Here is a 16297-nt window from a genome sequence, read left to right on the forward strand (position 1 = left end):
ACGGGGTAAGAGGAACGAGGACTGTCGGAAGAAACCCGATGCTATTCTACTCTCAAGATTTTCACACTAAAGGAAAATAAAGCATAAAACAACAATTCAAGGTTAAATACGTCAGCCGTGTCGGGATTCCATACATGTTGATCCTTCGTAGCAAATGCCCCTCGAATTCGCTAAACTTCTTAATTCCTGGTGGCATGACCTCGACTAATGTTATATCCAATTGATAACGCGTTTGACTCCTGACTAGCACGTTTTTTCCCCCCGCATCTAGGTAAATTGTATTTAAACAGATATTACTACATTCCATCACGCATTTATAAAGCGTGTAAATGCATAGATATGCATACAGTATATCCACGTTTATCTGGTTGAAACCTTATTGACAATTCAATTGAAAGTCCCTACGTAGCTACGTCGACTTTGCGTCATAGGTTTCCGCCCAGGCACGCAAGGACGGGGGAGATAATCGAAACTGCAGCTAGTACAGTTGTTGTGGTGATGTAATGTTACCCTTTTGGTGACTTCTACGGATGGCTGTGTGTGCCAGGCTCTGCGGAGTGGGTCAGTCGCGGAGGTGCAGGCGGCGACAGCGGCATAATCAACAGGACCAGGGAAGTGACTCCGACATGGACGATGAGGAAGGGGTGCGGATTGTGGGCAAGACACAAGCCGTCACTGGCGGCCCCGAAAACCCCTCGGCCGCGGCAGGGCCGAGTGTGGCCCATGAAGCCACTGCTGAATGTGGTCGTGCAAATGTCAGACTTTCGTATGGGCAAAGTGCAAGCACCGGACCACCGAACCCGCAGTCCCTGTTGGATCTGCCCCCAGAGCTTTTGGTGGGAATATTCTCCTCGCTGCCGGGCACAGAGCTTCCAAACCTTGCGCTCGTCTGCAAGACATTCAGGCAAATCCTCAACACGGAAACCATCTGGAGAAGGCGATGCACGGAGGGTAAATAATGCGGTGATCGCTCATCATTGCAGATATTCTTCTATCATGTCCTATGCAAAATGTGGCGTTTTATCAAACGGGAATTGACAGTAGCCTATATGATTTGGGACGTAGGTTAGTCTATACGTTGGGCCAGGGAAGGGTCCGGGTATTGCGTTTTTGTTTTTGCAGTTACTATTTATGTATTGTGCTTTGGTCCCGAGAGATTCAATCTAAGATTTTTCTGAAAGCTTTCTTATCGACCAGTCTACGGGCACCGAGAAGGAACTTTTGATTGCTGTTATGCAATGCACCGTTCCAACCTTTGCTTTGAACACACCATTATGAAAGACTACATTGCCTCAACTATCCTTGTCTTCTACAACCCCATCTTAATATCATAACCCATAGACATACATTACTGTAAAAGGGTTCATGCAGCTATACCTCCTGTCAACTCTTCAAATCGGAGCCCGGAGGTCCAGAGTACTGCTGGTTTTGACTTAACTTATAATTATTGCGCCCACCTGGTGTCCCAGGTCCAAATCAGTCCTTGATTAGAGGGGAAGAATGAATCGGCAGAGGAATTGGCTTCAAGGTCTAGATTTGAATTTGCCTGGTATATACCATGTATGTTTTGGATTTAGATTTCTTACTACATTCGTAGTATCCAATCCATTATTGGGTCAGTATTGCTTTTGAAATGTGGGATGTGCATATCTCATACAAGACTGGGGGGCTTGATCTGAATGTGTTTTAGCCCAGTGGTTCCCAAACTGTGGGTCGGCAGGGTGGCTGCGGGGTCCCCCCACATTGTTTTCACTGCATACCTTAGAGAGCTGTTTTATAACTTGTCAGAAATCTCCAGATCAACTAGCCCATGTCAGCTAAAAATGTTTTATTTAGGTTTTTTAGCCCATATATATTGTTGTCAATTTTAATCACTCAAATATCACATGAATACACATTGTTCCACAATGCTGGAAGGGGGGCCCCCCCAGTTAAAAAGTTTGGGAACCCCTGCTTCAGCCAACGCCTGACTTTTTATTGTCATGCCATCATGTATTGCACAGTTGCCTGGTCACTAGATCTGTATGCACAATTAGCTTTGACCAGGGTACTGTCACAACCTACTTTGTCCTTCAGTGTCACATGTCTGTTTTATAGAGAATGATACAGGCCTCCAGTGGCCAAAAGTCCATATTGGCATGGGCAGAGCTGTTGAGGGCTTCCACTATTTCAATGGAGGCAACTAGGTGGGACATCCAACTTCATTGGCTGATCCCTCCTGGTGACCCTGTTGGAGTCAAGTCCAACTGTGTCATCAGGAGGGATTAGCCAATTGTGAAGAAGTAAATTGACTACTTCAAAATGGAGTAGTCAATTTATATAATGGCACAGATACAAAGATGAGTCATCTATCTATCTCTATGGTCTGTCTCTCTCTCTCTCTCTCTCTCTCTCTCGCTCTCTCGCTCTCTCTCTCTCTCGCTCTCTCCCACAGAGTTTGGCATGAGGGAAGACCTGCGCAAGATAGAAGTGGTGGGTGTGTCCAGTCGGGAGCTCTATGCCAAATGTGAGTCTCTCTGTAAATCCCAACCCACTCCCTCGCCCCTACCAACTCGCTCGGAGGGTCCTTCATTGAACCATGTTGCTGACAAAACTCAGAGCGTGACTTCCAGAGAGTGGCGAGGGGATCAATAAACCCATAAACTTCGGGACACACTCCTGACTTGAATGATGGTCCACTTTTAAATAATAAATCGAGTATGATATTCAAATGAACTAACCCCCCTGTTGTTTTACAAGATTTAGACCTCAGTAACAGTTAAACATTTAATTTGGGAGGTATTTAACAGTGGAGGCTGCTGAGGGGAGGACGACTCATAATAATGTCCGGAATGGAGTGAATGGAATGGTATCAAACACAGTTTCCATGTTTTTCCACCCAAGATGGAAAAATAAATTATATTATTTGGACCTTAAGTTTTTCCTGACCAGACCCTGTGACCTGACCTGGAAGAACTCTGGGCAATAGTTACAGACTACAATAGGCATCTTTTTCCACACTGACTAATTAAACAGACAGGACACTAGACGGAAGGATGTACAGAACTATGGATATATACTGAATTTAAATATAAACATGTAAAGTGTTGGTCCCATGTTTCATGAGCTGAAATAAAAGATCCCAGAAATGTTCCATATGAACAAAAAGCTTATTTCTTTCAGATTTTGTGCACAAATTTGTTTACATCCCTTTTAGTGAGCATTTCTCCTTTGCCAAGATAATCCATCCATTGCCACAGATGTCTCAAGTTTTGAGAGAGAGTGCAATTGCCATGCTGCCTTCAGGAATCTCCACCAAAGCTGTTGCCAGAGAATTGAATGTTCATTTCTCTACTGTAAGCTGTCTCCAGCGTCATTTTAGCGAATTTGGCAGTACGTCCAACCAGCCTCACAACCGCAGACCACGTGTAACCACGCCAAACCCAGGACCTCAACATCTGGCTTCTTCACCTGCGGGATCCTCTGAGACCAGAACAACTGATGAAACTGAGGAGTATTTCTGTAATAAAGCCCTTTTGTGGGGAAGAACAAATTCTGATTGGCTGGGCTTATGCCCTCACAGGTCAACTCAAGGCTGCGCGCCTGCCCAGACATGTGAAATCCATAGATTAGGGCCTAATTTATTTATTTCAATTGACTGATTTCCTTATATGAACTGTAACTCAGTAAAATCTTTGAAATTGTTTCATGTTGCATTTATATATTTGTTCAGTATGTGTATATATCCATACTAGTCCAAAGTTTGGACACACCTACTCATTCCAGGGTTTTTATTTATTTTTACTATTTTCTACAATGTAGAATAATAGTGAAGACATCAAAACTATGAAATAACACATGGAATCATGTAGTAACCAAAAAATATATTTGGTGAAAGACCAACTCCATATTATGGCAAGAACAACTCAAATAAGCAAAGAGAAACGACAGTCCATCATTATTTTAAGACATGAAGGTCTGTCAATCCGGAACATTTCAAAAACCATCAAGCGCTATGATGAAACTGGCTCTCATGAGGACCGCCACAGGAAAGGAAGACCCAGAGTTACCTCTGCTGCAGAGGATAAGTTCATTCGAGTTACCAGCCTCAGAAATTGCAGCCCAAATAAATGCTTCACAGAGATCAAGTAACACACATCTCAACATCAACTTTTCAGAGGGGACTGGGTGAATCATGCCTTTTATGGTCAAATTGCTACAAAGAAACCACTACTAAAGGACACCAATAATAAGAAGAGACTTGCTTGGGCCAAGAAACACGAGCAATGGACATTAGACCGGTGGAGTCCAAATTTTAGGTTTTTGGTTCCAACCACCGTGTCTTTGTGAGACGCAGAGTAGGTGAACGGATGATCTCCACATGTGTGGTTCCCACCGTGAAACATGGAGGAAGAGGTGTGATGGTGTGGGAGTGCTTTGCTGATGACACTGTCTGTAATTTATTTAAAATTCAAGGCACACTTAACCAGCACAGCGATATGCCATCCCATCTGGTTTGCGCTTAGTGGGACTATCATTTGTTTTTCAACAGGACAATGACCCAACACACCTCCAGGCTGTGTAAGGGCTATTTGACCAAGAAGGAGAGTGATGGAGTGCTGTATCAGATCACCTGGCCTCCACAATCACCCAACCTCAACCCAATTGAGATGGTTTGGGATGAGTTGGATCGCAGAGTGAATGAAAAGCAGCCAACAAGTGCTCAGCATATGTGGGAACTCCTTCAAGACTGTTGGAAAAGCATTCCAGATGAAGCTGGTTGAGAGAATGCCAAGAGTGTGCAAAGCTGTCATCAAGGCAAAGGGTGGCTACTTTGAAGAATCTCAAATATAAAATATATTTTGATCTGTTTAACACTTTTTTTCTTGGTTACTACATGATTCCATACGTGTTATTTAATCGTTTTGATGTCTTCACTATTATTCTACAATGTATAAAATAGTAAAAAAAAAAAAATGGAATGAGTAGCAAACTTTTGACTGGTATTTGCATATTCACCAATCTCCAAGAGCATATTGATTAGTCTGCCCACTGTTGTGGTGTAACTGTCCAGGTGTGAACCTTCAGGTTAAGTCTGGCCTCTTTATGAAGCTCCTACCGGACTATGAGCACATGAACTACAAGCACTGTATATACTGCTGCACAGGCCTGACCTGACTGTATCGACACGCGTGTGCTAGTGTGTGACTGACTCCCATACGGACTTGTTTTATGTTGTTGCAGCCGGTTGTGACTTATACCATTTGTTTACTGACTGTGTGATGTGGTTTTGAAGTGAATGCACTTTGCTCCTTACCTTAACTGGGACATCTGACTACTAGAACTGGTACTGAAAAAAATCACCGTATGTGTGATGTGTGCATTTAGCATGCTAGTCAACATGGTTAGTCTTTGGTGACAGCTCCCTGTTTAATATGTCTACATCATGCAATCTTTTGGAACAATGGAAACCATGCCCTTGATATAGCTTCATGTGTCACCCGTCTTCTCATGTGAGTACAATAACATTGTGTCCCCTCTGCCATATCTGCTGTCCATGAGTTAAGGTCAGACCTCGACTATGGTGGGTTGAGTTGTCATCAGTTTCTCAGTCCAAATTCTGTTATCTATTGCTGTGATACCCTGTGATTGAACTGTTCACCACTTAGTGTTTAACCCTTTGTTGCACTGTTGTGTTGCAGTGCTGCACCCATACAGACACATCCTGGGTCTTTGGCAGCCTGACATAGGGCCATACGGAGGGCTGCTCAACGTGGTGGTATGTAATCAGTACACACACACTATTGTGTTCCTTCTTTGTCACGTTAAAAACAAAAAGTGTATTTTAAATTGTTCAGCCCACCTGGTTGTAAAAATGAGTCTTTTTCCATCACAACATTTTATTTGTGTTAGGTGGTGATCACTCTTTCCTTTTTTTCTCTCCCTTTACTTCTGTACTACACCCATCCCTCTCCAGGTTGACGGGCTCTTCATCCTTGGCTGGATGTATCTGCCCCCCCACGACCCTCGGGTCGAGGATCCCATGAGGCGGCGGCCACTCTTCCGCATCCACATGTTGGAGAGCAACAAGGCAGCAGTGGAGTGTATGTACGGACACAAGGGCCCTCACAAGGGGGACGTCCAAGTGAGTCCATTTTCTTCTTTTGTGCTTTGAATGGGCGTGAAACCAACGTTGGTGATTTATTGTACAGCCACCTGCAGTTCTTTTTAGAGGGGGCATTCTGCAGTTGGCAGAAATCTGAGGGATAGGCCTGGAGAAATGTAACCACTCTTAAATTCATGAGCTATTGATGCAAGGACAATATCCACAATATCAAAATTATGGTGTTAACCATATTTTGAGTCTATATGGTGTTTATGTTTACAAACATTTGAGTTAAACAAGCTGATATTTTGGGTTCTGATGGGGTTTGACAGTTGAACTAAGCTTACGAGACATTTCTAAGTTCTATTTTAATCAATTAGTATATACTGTATCATTAATTTATAAGTCAAAAAATGGATGTAGCAACTGTGGATTGCCCCTTTAATGTTTGCTCAGGAGTATAATTTGACTGATCTGCTGACCTGGATGGCATTCTTTGAACCAGCAAGTCCCACCCAGTCGACTACTTTAAAATGTTGCATGTCTTTTGTCACAAGTTTTTGTTGCTATAGCTTTTCTAACTTTGTAGTGCCCATAAGAGGGACTGTTAGGTGAGACAGACAACACCTCCATACCTTCAGGCTCTGATCAGGCCCTACACCCAAACAAGGGCACTGCGTTCATCCACCACTGGCCTGCTGGCCCCCCTACCTCTGAGGAAGCACAGTTCCCGCTCAGCCCAGTCAAAACTGTTCGCTGCTCTGGCACCCCAATGGTGGAACAAGCTCCCTCACGACGCCAGGACAGCGGAGTCAATCACCACCTTCCGGAGACACCTGAAACCCCACCTCTTTAAGGAATACCTAGGATAGGATAAAGTAATCCTTCTAACCCCCCCCCCCCCCCCCTTAAAAGATTTAGATGCACTATTGTAAAATGGTTGTTCCACTGGATATCATAAGGTGAATGCACCATTTTGTAAGTCGCTCTGGATAAGAGCGTCTGCTAAATGACTTAAATGTAATGTAACACAAGGGATGACGTGGTGGAAACTGATTCATCGATAATAAGGGAAATAATGATGCGCTTATTGTGCTTAAATAGTCATAATCATCACTGATGTTATCCTTTTGTAATGTGTAAGCCGGTGCACTCACTGTGTGGTGAAGTAGTCCCCTGTCTTCCATGGCTTTGATGATAAAAACTGGGATGTCTTATCTTATTTTCAGACTGGGAAGAAGGACGAGTTCTCGACCAAGTGCAACCAGACAGACCATCACCGCATGCCAGGGGGGAGGCAGGAGGTGAGGAGGAGAGAACGATCTCTTGTAACTTCACAACAGTTTGTATATTGTTCTCACATGGCTGAGGCAACTCTGATTGATTGATAAATTCATTAATTAATTAGACAACTACAATCACATATTTGTATAGCACTTTTCCCAAAAACATTTAACCTCAAAGCTATCATACTGAAAGTGTTTCAATTGTCTAAGATTTGTGTTGAAATAAGTCATTCAGCAGATGGTAAATAATGCTCAAGCAGGCAAGAGTGACTGCTTTGCATTGTAACAGGATAGATACTGTGGTGACAGTTGATTTCAATAGGGGATTGGGGCGAATCGGTAAGTGGGCATGACCGTGGGTTTTTGATGTTCTGTTGGCAGGAGTTTCGGACGTGGCTTGAGGAGGAGTGGGGCAGGACACTGGAGGACATCTTCCATGAGCACATGCAGGAGCTCATACTCATGAAGTTCATCTACACAAGCCAATACGAGTAGGTTTTCCTTATGACATAGTCCAGGGGTTCCCAAAATTGGGTCAGGGGTGTGTGCAGGTACTGCAGGGGGTCCGTGGCCAGATCTCGTTCTCTCTCGCGCGCGTGTGTGCGCTACCGTTCAAAAGTTTGGGGTCACTTAGAAATGTCCTTGTTTTTGAATGAAGCAACAACAAAAAAGTCCACTAAAATCATATCAAATTGATCAGAAATACAGTGTAGACATTGTTAATGTTGTAAATTACTATTGTAGCTGGAAAAGGCTGATTTTTAATGGAATATCTACATAGGCGTACAGATGCCCATTATCAGCAACCATCACTCTTGTGTTCCGATGGTACATTGTGTTAGCTAATCCAAGTTTATCATTTTAAAAGGCTAATTGATCATTAGAAAACCCTTTTGCAATTATGTTAGCACAGCTGAAAACTGTTGTTCTGATTAAAGAATAAATAAAACTGGCCTTCTTTAGACTAGTTGAGTATCTGGAGCATCAGCATTTGTGGGTTCGATTACAGGCTCAAAATGGCCAGAAACAAATAACTTTCTTCTGAAACTCATCAGTCTATTCTTGTTCTGAGAAATGAAGGCTATTCCATGCGAGAAATTTCCAAGAAACTGAAGATCTCGTACAACGCTGTGTACTACTCCCTTCACAGAACAGCGCAAACTGGCTCTAACCAGAGTAGAAAGAGGAGTGGGAGGCCCCGGTGCACAACTGAGCAAGAGAACAAGTATATTAGAGTGTCTAGTTTGAGAAACAGACGCCTCACAAGTCGCCGCAAAATACCTGTCTCAATGTCAACAGTGAAGAGGCGACTCCGGGATGCTGACCTTCTAGGTGGAGTTCCTCTGTCCAGTGTCTGTGTTCTTTTGCCCATCTTAATCTTTTCTTTTTATTGGCCAGTCTGAGAGATGGCTTTTTCTTTGCAACTCTGCCTAGAAGGCCAGCATCAAAAAATATCCAGTACGGATTTAACCGTACAGCTGTTTTAGTAATTGCATTAAAAAAAAATCTAACTTTTTCCAAAGAATTGCTGTTTTTACCACTCCTCCAACAAGTCAGACAACCTTTAGCGTATTAAATCTTCCTCTACTTCTTTGCTATTCAAATCTGGAATCAGAACAGAATTATTTTACAGCTGTTTGTAGGAGTTTATTGACGAAAATAAGCTAGCTAATGTCAACTAACAGCTTTCTCATGTCTCATCATTGAGCAGCCTAAACGGTGCCATTGCTATGCATACTAACAAAAACTTAAAGGGTATGGCATCTTGTTCGACTTCTTTACTATTTAAATCTGGAATCAGAAAATAATTATATTATTACTAATCAAGAGGTACAGCTGTTTTAGTAACCGCATCACCTAATTTAGCTGACTTCCCACTGTTGAATTAACTGCCATGGAACTTTTCAGAACCGTCAAATTATAACGATGTTCAGACTTATTATGCCACACAGCTTACTCCAACCCACTAAACTAGCCTACCACTGCATGTAGTTATCTTTTATCTTTAGGACTGGTCTGTAGGCTAAAATTCTGTGCTCGCTGCCTACTAGAACCAAGAAATCTTGTAACATTTCTTGACTATAACCCGGAAGTAGGATTGGAGACGACGTTCTTTTGATTTCAAACATTCTTTGTGCACAACACATTCACAACTCCCATTTGACTGAAAATGTCAATTTATTCATATTCCATATCCTATCTTTGCATTCATCTCTTCATCCATTAGGTGTTTCATCCTTTGTCCTTACTTTATCTCTGCCTTTATTTATACTGTATATCCTAGTTATTGATCTATCCATCCAGTCATAACTTTCTTTTAACAGCTTTATCATTCGATTAAGAAATAAATGTATGGTTGAAGAGAGGTTACTATTAGAGGTCTTCTTGGATCCTGAAATTGAGATCTGAACTAAATTGGATCTGTGAAATTCCCATCCGACACTGACAGGACCCGGTCATTTCTTTTAAAATCATTACCCGATTCAGAGCCGAGGTGGACCACATCAGACCCAAAATATGTCCTAGATGAGAGGGAATCGGATCCAAATTGGGTTGGGTCTGTATTGGACCCAAATGGATCTGAAATATTAAAAATGAAGCTTTATTGATGTGCAAGCCAGCAGAATTGTTTTGAATTGTCTGGTAGGCAGTGAACGTTTACGTTTCACATGCATTTTCTGTTGTAGACCTATCTAAAATAATTTACTTGTGGTCTACACTAGGAGATGGATCAGGGGTAAGGCCCTGCTATAAACTAGTGTACTGTCCAGGAGGTGTACTTTTACATCAAGCTGCCCCACGCTACAGAAACAGGAGATAGGGCCATGCCCTATGAGCCACTACTTACACTACAGCTTAGTATTTTATTAGCTTCCCCAATTATACCCTCTTCCTGGGGTCCAAACAGGAAACAAACCACAACAAATAAAATACTTAATATACACAACACTACTACATAATACAATACATATAAATAAAAATGTCTCTCTTCACAGTCTCCATCGTGCCATGAAGTGCTCTTTTATCTGGTTTTTGAATCTGGTTTTATTGCTAGCTTGAGTTACCTGGGATGGCAGAGAGTTCCATGTTGTCATGGCTCTATTTAATGCTGTGTGTTTCCCAGCCTCTATTCTGGACCTGTCATAAATTACATCCCTAATTTAAAATGTCGACACAAGAAGAAGGGAAGGGGTGTGTTGAAGACTCACTATAGGCGCATCTCTCTCCAGAATGTGTCTTCCGCTAATTCGTGCGCATCATTGTGTGAATTTTTTGCCCTTCATTTGTTAATGTATTTTTTTATATAGGATATTTTGCTTCAGCACGCGTAGAAGTACCTATCCTGTGCGCAAATGTAGGCCTATAAAAGTTCCTATATGTGGATGACTGAGCATAGTATTTCTGAGCTGCGGAACTTCTCAAAGTATTTTTTTCATCACCTCACACTGAAAGTCAGAGTGTTTTACATCCATTGCGAATGACAATAGTTCCTCACTGTATTTGAAAAATCACCCCAACCCTCTCCCCACTGGGCAAAAACTGTTTGAATCAACCCCAAAAAATCTACAGGGCATTTGCAAAGTATTCAGACCCCTTGACTTTTTCCACATTTTGTTACGTTACAGCCTTATTCTAAAATGTATACAAATATTTTTTTCCCTCATCAATCTACACACAATACCCCATAATGACAAAGTGAAAACAGGTTTTTAGAAATGTTTGCTACTTTATTAAGAATAAAAAACAGATTCCTTATTTACATAAGTATTCAGACCCTTTGCTATGAGACTTGAAATTGAGCTCGGGTGCATCCAGTTTCCATTGATCATCCTTGATTTGTTTCTACAACTTGATTGGAGTCCAGCTTTGGTAAATTCAACTGATTGGACATGATTTGGAATGGCACACACCTGTGTGTGTATATAAAGTCCCACAGTTGAGTGTATGTCAGAGCAAAAACCAAGTCATGAGGTCGAAGGAATTGTCCATAGAGATCCGAGATAGGATTGTGTCGAGGCACTGGGGAAGGGAAGTGTAGCAAAACATTTCTGCAACATTGAAGGTCCCCAAGAACACAGTGACCTCCATCATTCTTAAATGGAAGAAGTTTGTAACCACCAAGACTTCCTAGAGCTGGCCTCCCGGCCAAACTGAGTAATCAGTGGAGAAGAGCCTTGGTCAGGGAGGTGACCAAGAACCCGATGGTCACTCTGACAGAGCTCTAGATTTCCTCTGTGGAGATGGGAGAACCTTCCAGAAGGACATCCATCTCTGCAGCACTCCACCAATCAGGCCTTTATGGTAGAGTAGCCGGACGGATGCCACTCATCAATAAAAGGCACATGACAGCCCGCTTGTAATTTGCCAGAAGGCACCTAAAGACTCTCAGACCCATGAGAAACAAGATTATCTGGTCAGTTGAAACCAAGATTGAACTATTTGGCCTGAATGCCAAGCGTCATGTCTGGAGGAAACCTGGCACCATCCTTATGGGGAAGCATGGTGGTGGCAGCATCATGCTGTGGGGATGTTTTTCAGCAGCAGGGACTGGGAGACTAGTCAGGATGGAAGGAAAGAGTGCTCAGAGCCTCAGACTGAGGCGAAGGTTCAGCTTCCAAAAGGACAGTGACCCTAAGAACACAGCCAAGAAAACAAAAGAGTGACTTCGGGACAAGTCTCTGAATGTCCTTGAGTGGCCCAGCCAGAGCCGGACTTGAACCCAATCAAACATCTCTGGGGAGACACCTGAAAATAGCTGTGCAGCGACGCTCCCCATCCAATCTGACAACGCTTGAGAGGATCTGCAGAGAAGAATGGGAGAAACTCCCCAAATACAGGTGTGCCGAGCTTGTAACGTAATACCCAAGAAGACTCGACGCTGTAATCGCTGCCAAAGGTGCTTCAACAAAGTAAAGGGTCTGAATACTTACAGTACCAGCCAAAACTTTGGACACACCTACTCATTCAAGGGTTTTTCTTTATTTTTACAATTTTCTACAGTGTAGAATAAGTGAAGACATCAAAACTATGAAATAACACATAGGGAATCATGTAGTAACCAAAAAAGTGTTAAACAAATCAAAATATATTTTATATTTGAGATTCTTCATAGACTTTGCCTTTGACAGCTTTGCACACTCTTGCACACTCTTGGCATTCTCTTAACCAGCTTCACCTGGAATGCTTTTCCAACAGTCTTGAAAGAGTTCCCACATATGCTGAGCACTTGTTGGCTACTTTTCCTTCACTCTGCGGTCCAACTCATCCCAAACCATCTCAATTGGGTTGAGATCGGGTGATTGTGGAGGCCAAGTCATCTGACGCAGCACTCCATCACTCGCCTTCTTGGTCAAATATCCCGTACACAGCCTGGGGGTCATTGTCCTGTTGAAAAACAAATGATAGTCATACTAAGCGTAAACCAGATGGGATGGCGTATCGCTGCAGAATGCTGTGGTAGCCATGCTGGTTAAGTGTGCCTTGAATTTTAAATATATCACTGACAGTGTCACCAGTAAAGCACCATCACACCACCACCTCTTATCTTCTGCAGCAGAGGTAACTCTGGGTCTTCCTTTCCTGTTGCGGTCCTCATGAGCCAGTTTCATCGTAGCGTTTGCTGGTTTTTGCGACTGCACTTGAAGAAACTTTCAAAGGTCTTAACATTTTTCAGATTGACTGACCTTGATTGACTGTTGTTTGTCTTTGCTAATTTCAAATCAAATTTTATTTTTCCCATGCGCCGAATACAACCTTACAGTAAAATGCTAACTTACAAGCCCTTAACCAACAATGCAGTTAAGAAAAATAAGTGTTAAGTAAAAAAATAACAAATGAAAGTAACAGATAATTAGAGAGCAGCAGTAAAATAATAATAGCGATGCTATATTCAGGGGGTACCGATACAGAGTCAATGTGCGGGGGCACCGGTTAGTCGAGGTAATTGAGGTAATATCTGAGCTGTTCTTGCCATAATGTGGACTTGGTCTTTTACCAAATAGTGCTATCTTCTGTATACCACCCCTACTTTGTCACAGCACAACTGATTGGCTCAAACGCATTAAGAAGGAAAGAAATTCCACAAATTAACTTCTAACAAGGCACACCTGTTAATTTTACATTTAAGTCATTTAGCAGACGCTCTTATCCAGAGCGACTTACAAATTGGTGCATTCACCTTATGATATCCAGTGGAACAACCACTTTACAATAGTCATCTAAATCTTTTAGGGGGGGGGGGGGTTAGAAGAATTACTTTATCCTATCCTAGGTATTCCTTAAAGCGGTGGTTTCAGGTGTCTCCGGAAGGTGGTGATTGACTCCGCTGTCCTGGCGTCGTGAGGAGCTTGTTCCACCATAGGGGTGCCAGAGCAGCGAACAGTTTTGACTGGGCTGAGCGGGAACTGTGCTTCCTCAGAGGTAGGGGGGCCAGCAGGCCAGAGGTGGATGAGCGCAATGCCCTCGTTTGGGTGTAGGGACTGACCAGAGCCTGAAGGTACGGAGGTGCCGTTCCCCTCACGGCTCCGTAGGCAAGCACCATGGCCTTGTAGCGGATGCGTGCTTCAACTGGAAGCCAGTGGAGAGAGCGGAGGAGCGGGGTGACGTGAGAGAACTTGGGAAGGTTGAACACCAGACGGGCTGCGGCGTTCTGGATGAGTTGTAGGGGTTTAATGGCACAGGCAGGGAGCCCAGCCAACAGCGAGTTGCAGTAATCCAGGCGGGAGATGACAAGTGCCTGGATTAGGACCCGCGCCGCTTCCTGTGTGAGGCAGGGTCGTACTCTGCGAATGTTGTAGAGCATGAACCTACAGGATCGGGTCACCGCCTTGATGTTAGTGGAGAACGACAGGGTGTTGTCCAGGGTCACGCCAAGGTTCATAGCACTCTGGGAGGAGGACACAATGGAGTTGTCAACCGTGATGGCGAGATCATGGAACGGGCAGTCCTTCCCCGGGAGGAAAAGCAGCTCCGTCTTGCCGAGGTTCAGCTTGAGGTGGTGATCCGTCATCCACACTGATATGTCTGCCAGACATGCAGAGATGCGATTCGCCACCTGGTTATCAGAAGGGGGAAAGGAGAAGATTAATTGTGTGTCGTCTGCATAGCAATGATAGGAGAGACCATGTGAGGATATGATTTGATCAAGAAGGTCATTCTGAGAGAGATAGCAAGAGAGCTGGCCAAGGACGGCACGCTCAAGAGTTTTGGAGAGAAAAGAAAGAAGGGAAACTGGTCTGTAGTTGTTGACATCGGAGGGATCGAGTGTAGATTTTTGAGAAGGGGTGCAACTCTCGCTCTCTTGAGGACGGAAGGGACGTAGCCAGCGGTCAAGGATGAGTTGATGAACGAGGTGAGATAAGGGAGAAGGTCTCCGGAAATGGTCTGGAGGGGAGAGGAGGGGATAGGGTCAAGCGGGCAGGTTGTTGGGTGGCCGGCCGTCACAAGTCACAAGATTTCATCTGGAGAGAGAGGGGAGAAAGAGGTCAAAGCATAGGGTAGGGCAATGTGAGCAGGACCAGTGGTAGAAAGTGGACCAGCGGTGTCGTTTGACTTAACAAACGAGGAGCGGATGTCATCAACCTTCTTTTCAAAATGGTTGACGAAGTCATCCGCAGAGAGGGAGGGGGGAGAGGATTCAGGAGGGAGGAGAAGGTGGCAAAGAGCTTCCTAGGGTTAGAGGCAGATGCTTGGAATTTAGAGTGGTAGAAAGTGGCTTTAGCAGCAGAAACAGAAGAGGAAAATGTAGAGAGGAGTGAGTGAAAGGATGCCAGGTCCGCAGGGAGGCGAGTTTTCCTCCATTTCCGCTCGGCTACCCGGAGCCCTGTTCTGTGAGCTCGCAATGAGTCGTCAAGCCACGGAGCAGGAGGGGAGGACCGAGCCGGCCTGGAGGATAGGGGACATAGAGAGTCAAAGGATGCAGAAAGGGAGGAGAGGAGGGTTGAGGAGGCAGAATCAGGAGATAGGTTGGAGAAGGTTTGAGCAGAGGGAAGAGATGATAGGATGGAAGAGGAGAGAGTAGCGGGAGAGAGAGAGCGAAGGTTGCGACGGCGCAATACCATCCGAGTAGGGGCAGAGTGAGAAGTGTTGGAGGAGAGCGAGAGGGAAAAGGATACAAGGTAGTGGTCGGAGACTTGGAGGGGAGTTGCAATGAGATTAGTGGAAGAACAGCATCTAGTAAAGATGAGGTCAAGCGTATTGCCTGCCTTGTGAGTAGGGGGGGGAGGTGAGAGGGTGAGGTCAAAAGAGGAGAGGAGTGGAAAGAAGGAGGCAGAGAGGAACGAGTCAAAGGTAGACTTGGGGAGGTTAAAGTCACCCAGAACTGTGAGACGTGAGCCATCCTCAGGAAAGGAACTTGTCAAGCTCATTGATGAACTCTCCAAGGGAACCTGGAGGGCGATAAATGATAAGGATGTTAAGCTTGAATGGGCTGGTAACTGTGACAGCATGGAATTCAAAGGAGGAGATAGACAGATGGGTCAGGGGAGAAAGAGAGAATGTCCACTTGGGAGAGATGAGGATTCCAGTGCCACCACCCCGCTGGCCAGATGCTCTCGGGGTATGCGAGAACACGTGGTCAGACGAGGAGAGAGCAGTAGGAGTAGCAGTGTTATCTGTGGTAATCCATGTTTCCGTCAGCGCCAAGAAGTCGAGGGACTGGAGGGTAGCATAGGCTGAGATGAACTCTGCCTTTTTGGCCGCAGACCGGCAGTTCCAGAGGCTGCCGGAGAGCTGGAACTCCACGTGGGTCGTGCGCGCTGGGACCACAAGGTTAGAGTGGCAGCGGCCACGCGGTGTGAAGTGTTTGTATGGCCTGTGCAGAGGGGAGAGAACAGGGATAGACAGACACATAGTTGACAGGCTACAGAAGAGGCTACGCTAATGCAAAGGAGATTGGAATGACAAGTGGACTACACATCTCGAATGT

General features: G+C 44.3%; 2 protein-coding genes across 2 annotated transcripts in view; one reads left to right on the top strand and one right to left on the bottom strand.

Moving 5' to 3' along the window:
- Nucleotides 1-643, bottom strand: part of fanci (FA complementation group I) — a 29200-nt gene extending 28557 nt beyond the window's left edge. The window contains exon 1 of the mRNA XM_014125052.3: nt 511-643. The gene's annotated coding sequence lies outside the window, so the exon portion shown is untranslated. The remainder of the gene's footprint in view (nt 1-510) is intronic.
- Nucleotides 531-16297, top strand: part of LOC106561277 (F-box only protein 31) — a 31760-nt gene continuing 15993 nt past the window's right edge. The window contains exons 1-6 of the mRNA XM_014125054.3: nt 531-951; nt 2435-2506; nt 5682-5758; nt 5957-6124; nt 7315-7389; nt 7753-7862. Coding sequence (XP_013980529.1) covers nt 531-951; nt 2435-2506; nt 5682-5758; nt 5957-6124; nt 7315-7389; nt 7753-7862 — 923 coding nt within the window. The remainder of the gene's footprint in view (nt 952-2434; nt 2507-5681; nt 5759-5956; nt 6125-7314; nt 7390-7752; nt 7863-16297) is intronic.

Source organism: Salmo salar, chromosome 10, assembly GCF_965601325.2.
Source record: "Salmo salar chromosome 10, fSalSal1, whole genome shotgun sequence".
Lineage (NCBI taxonomy): Eukaryota > Metazoa > Chordata > Actinopteri > Salmoniformes > Salmonidae > Salmo > Salmo salar.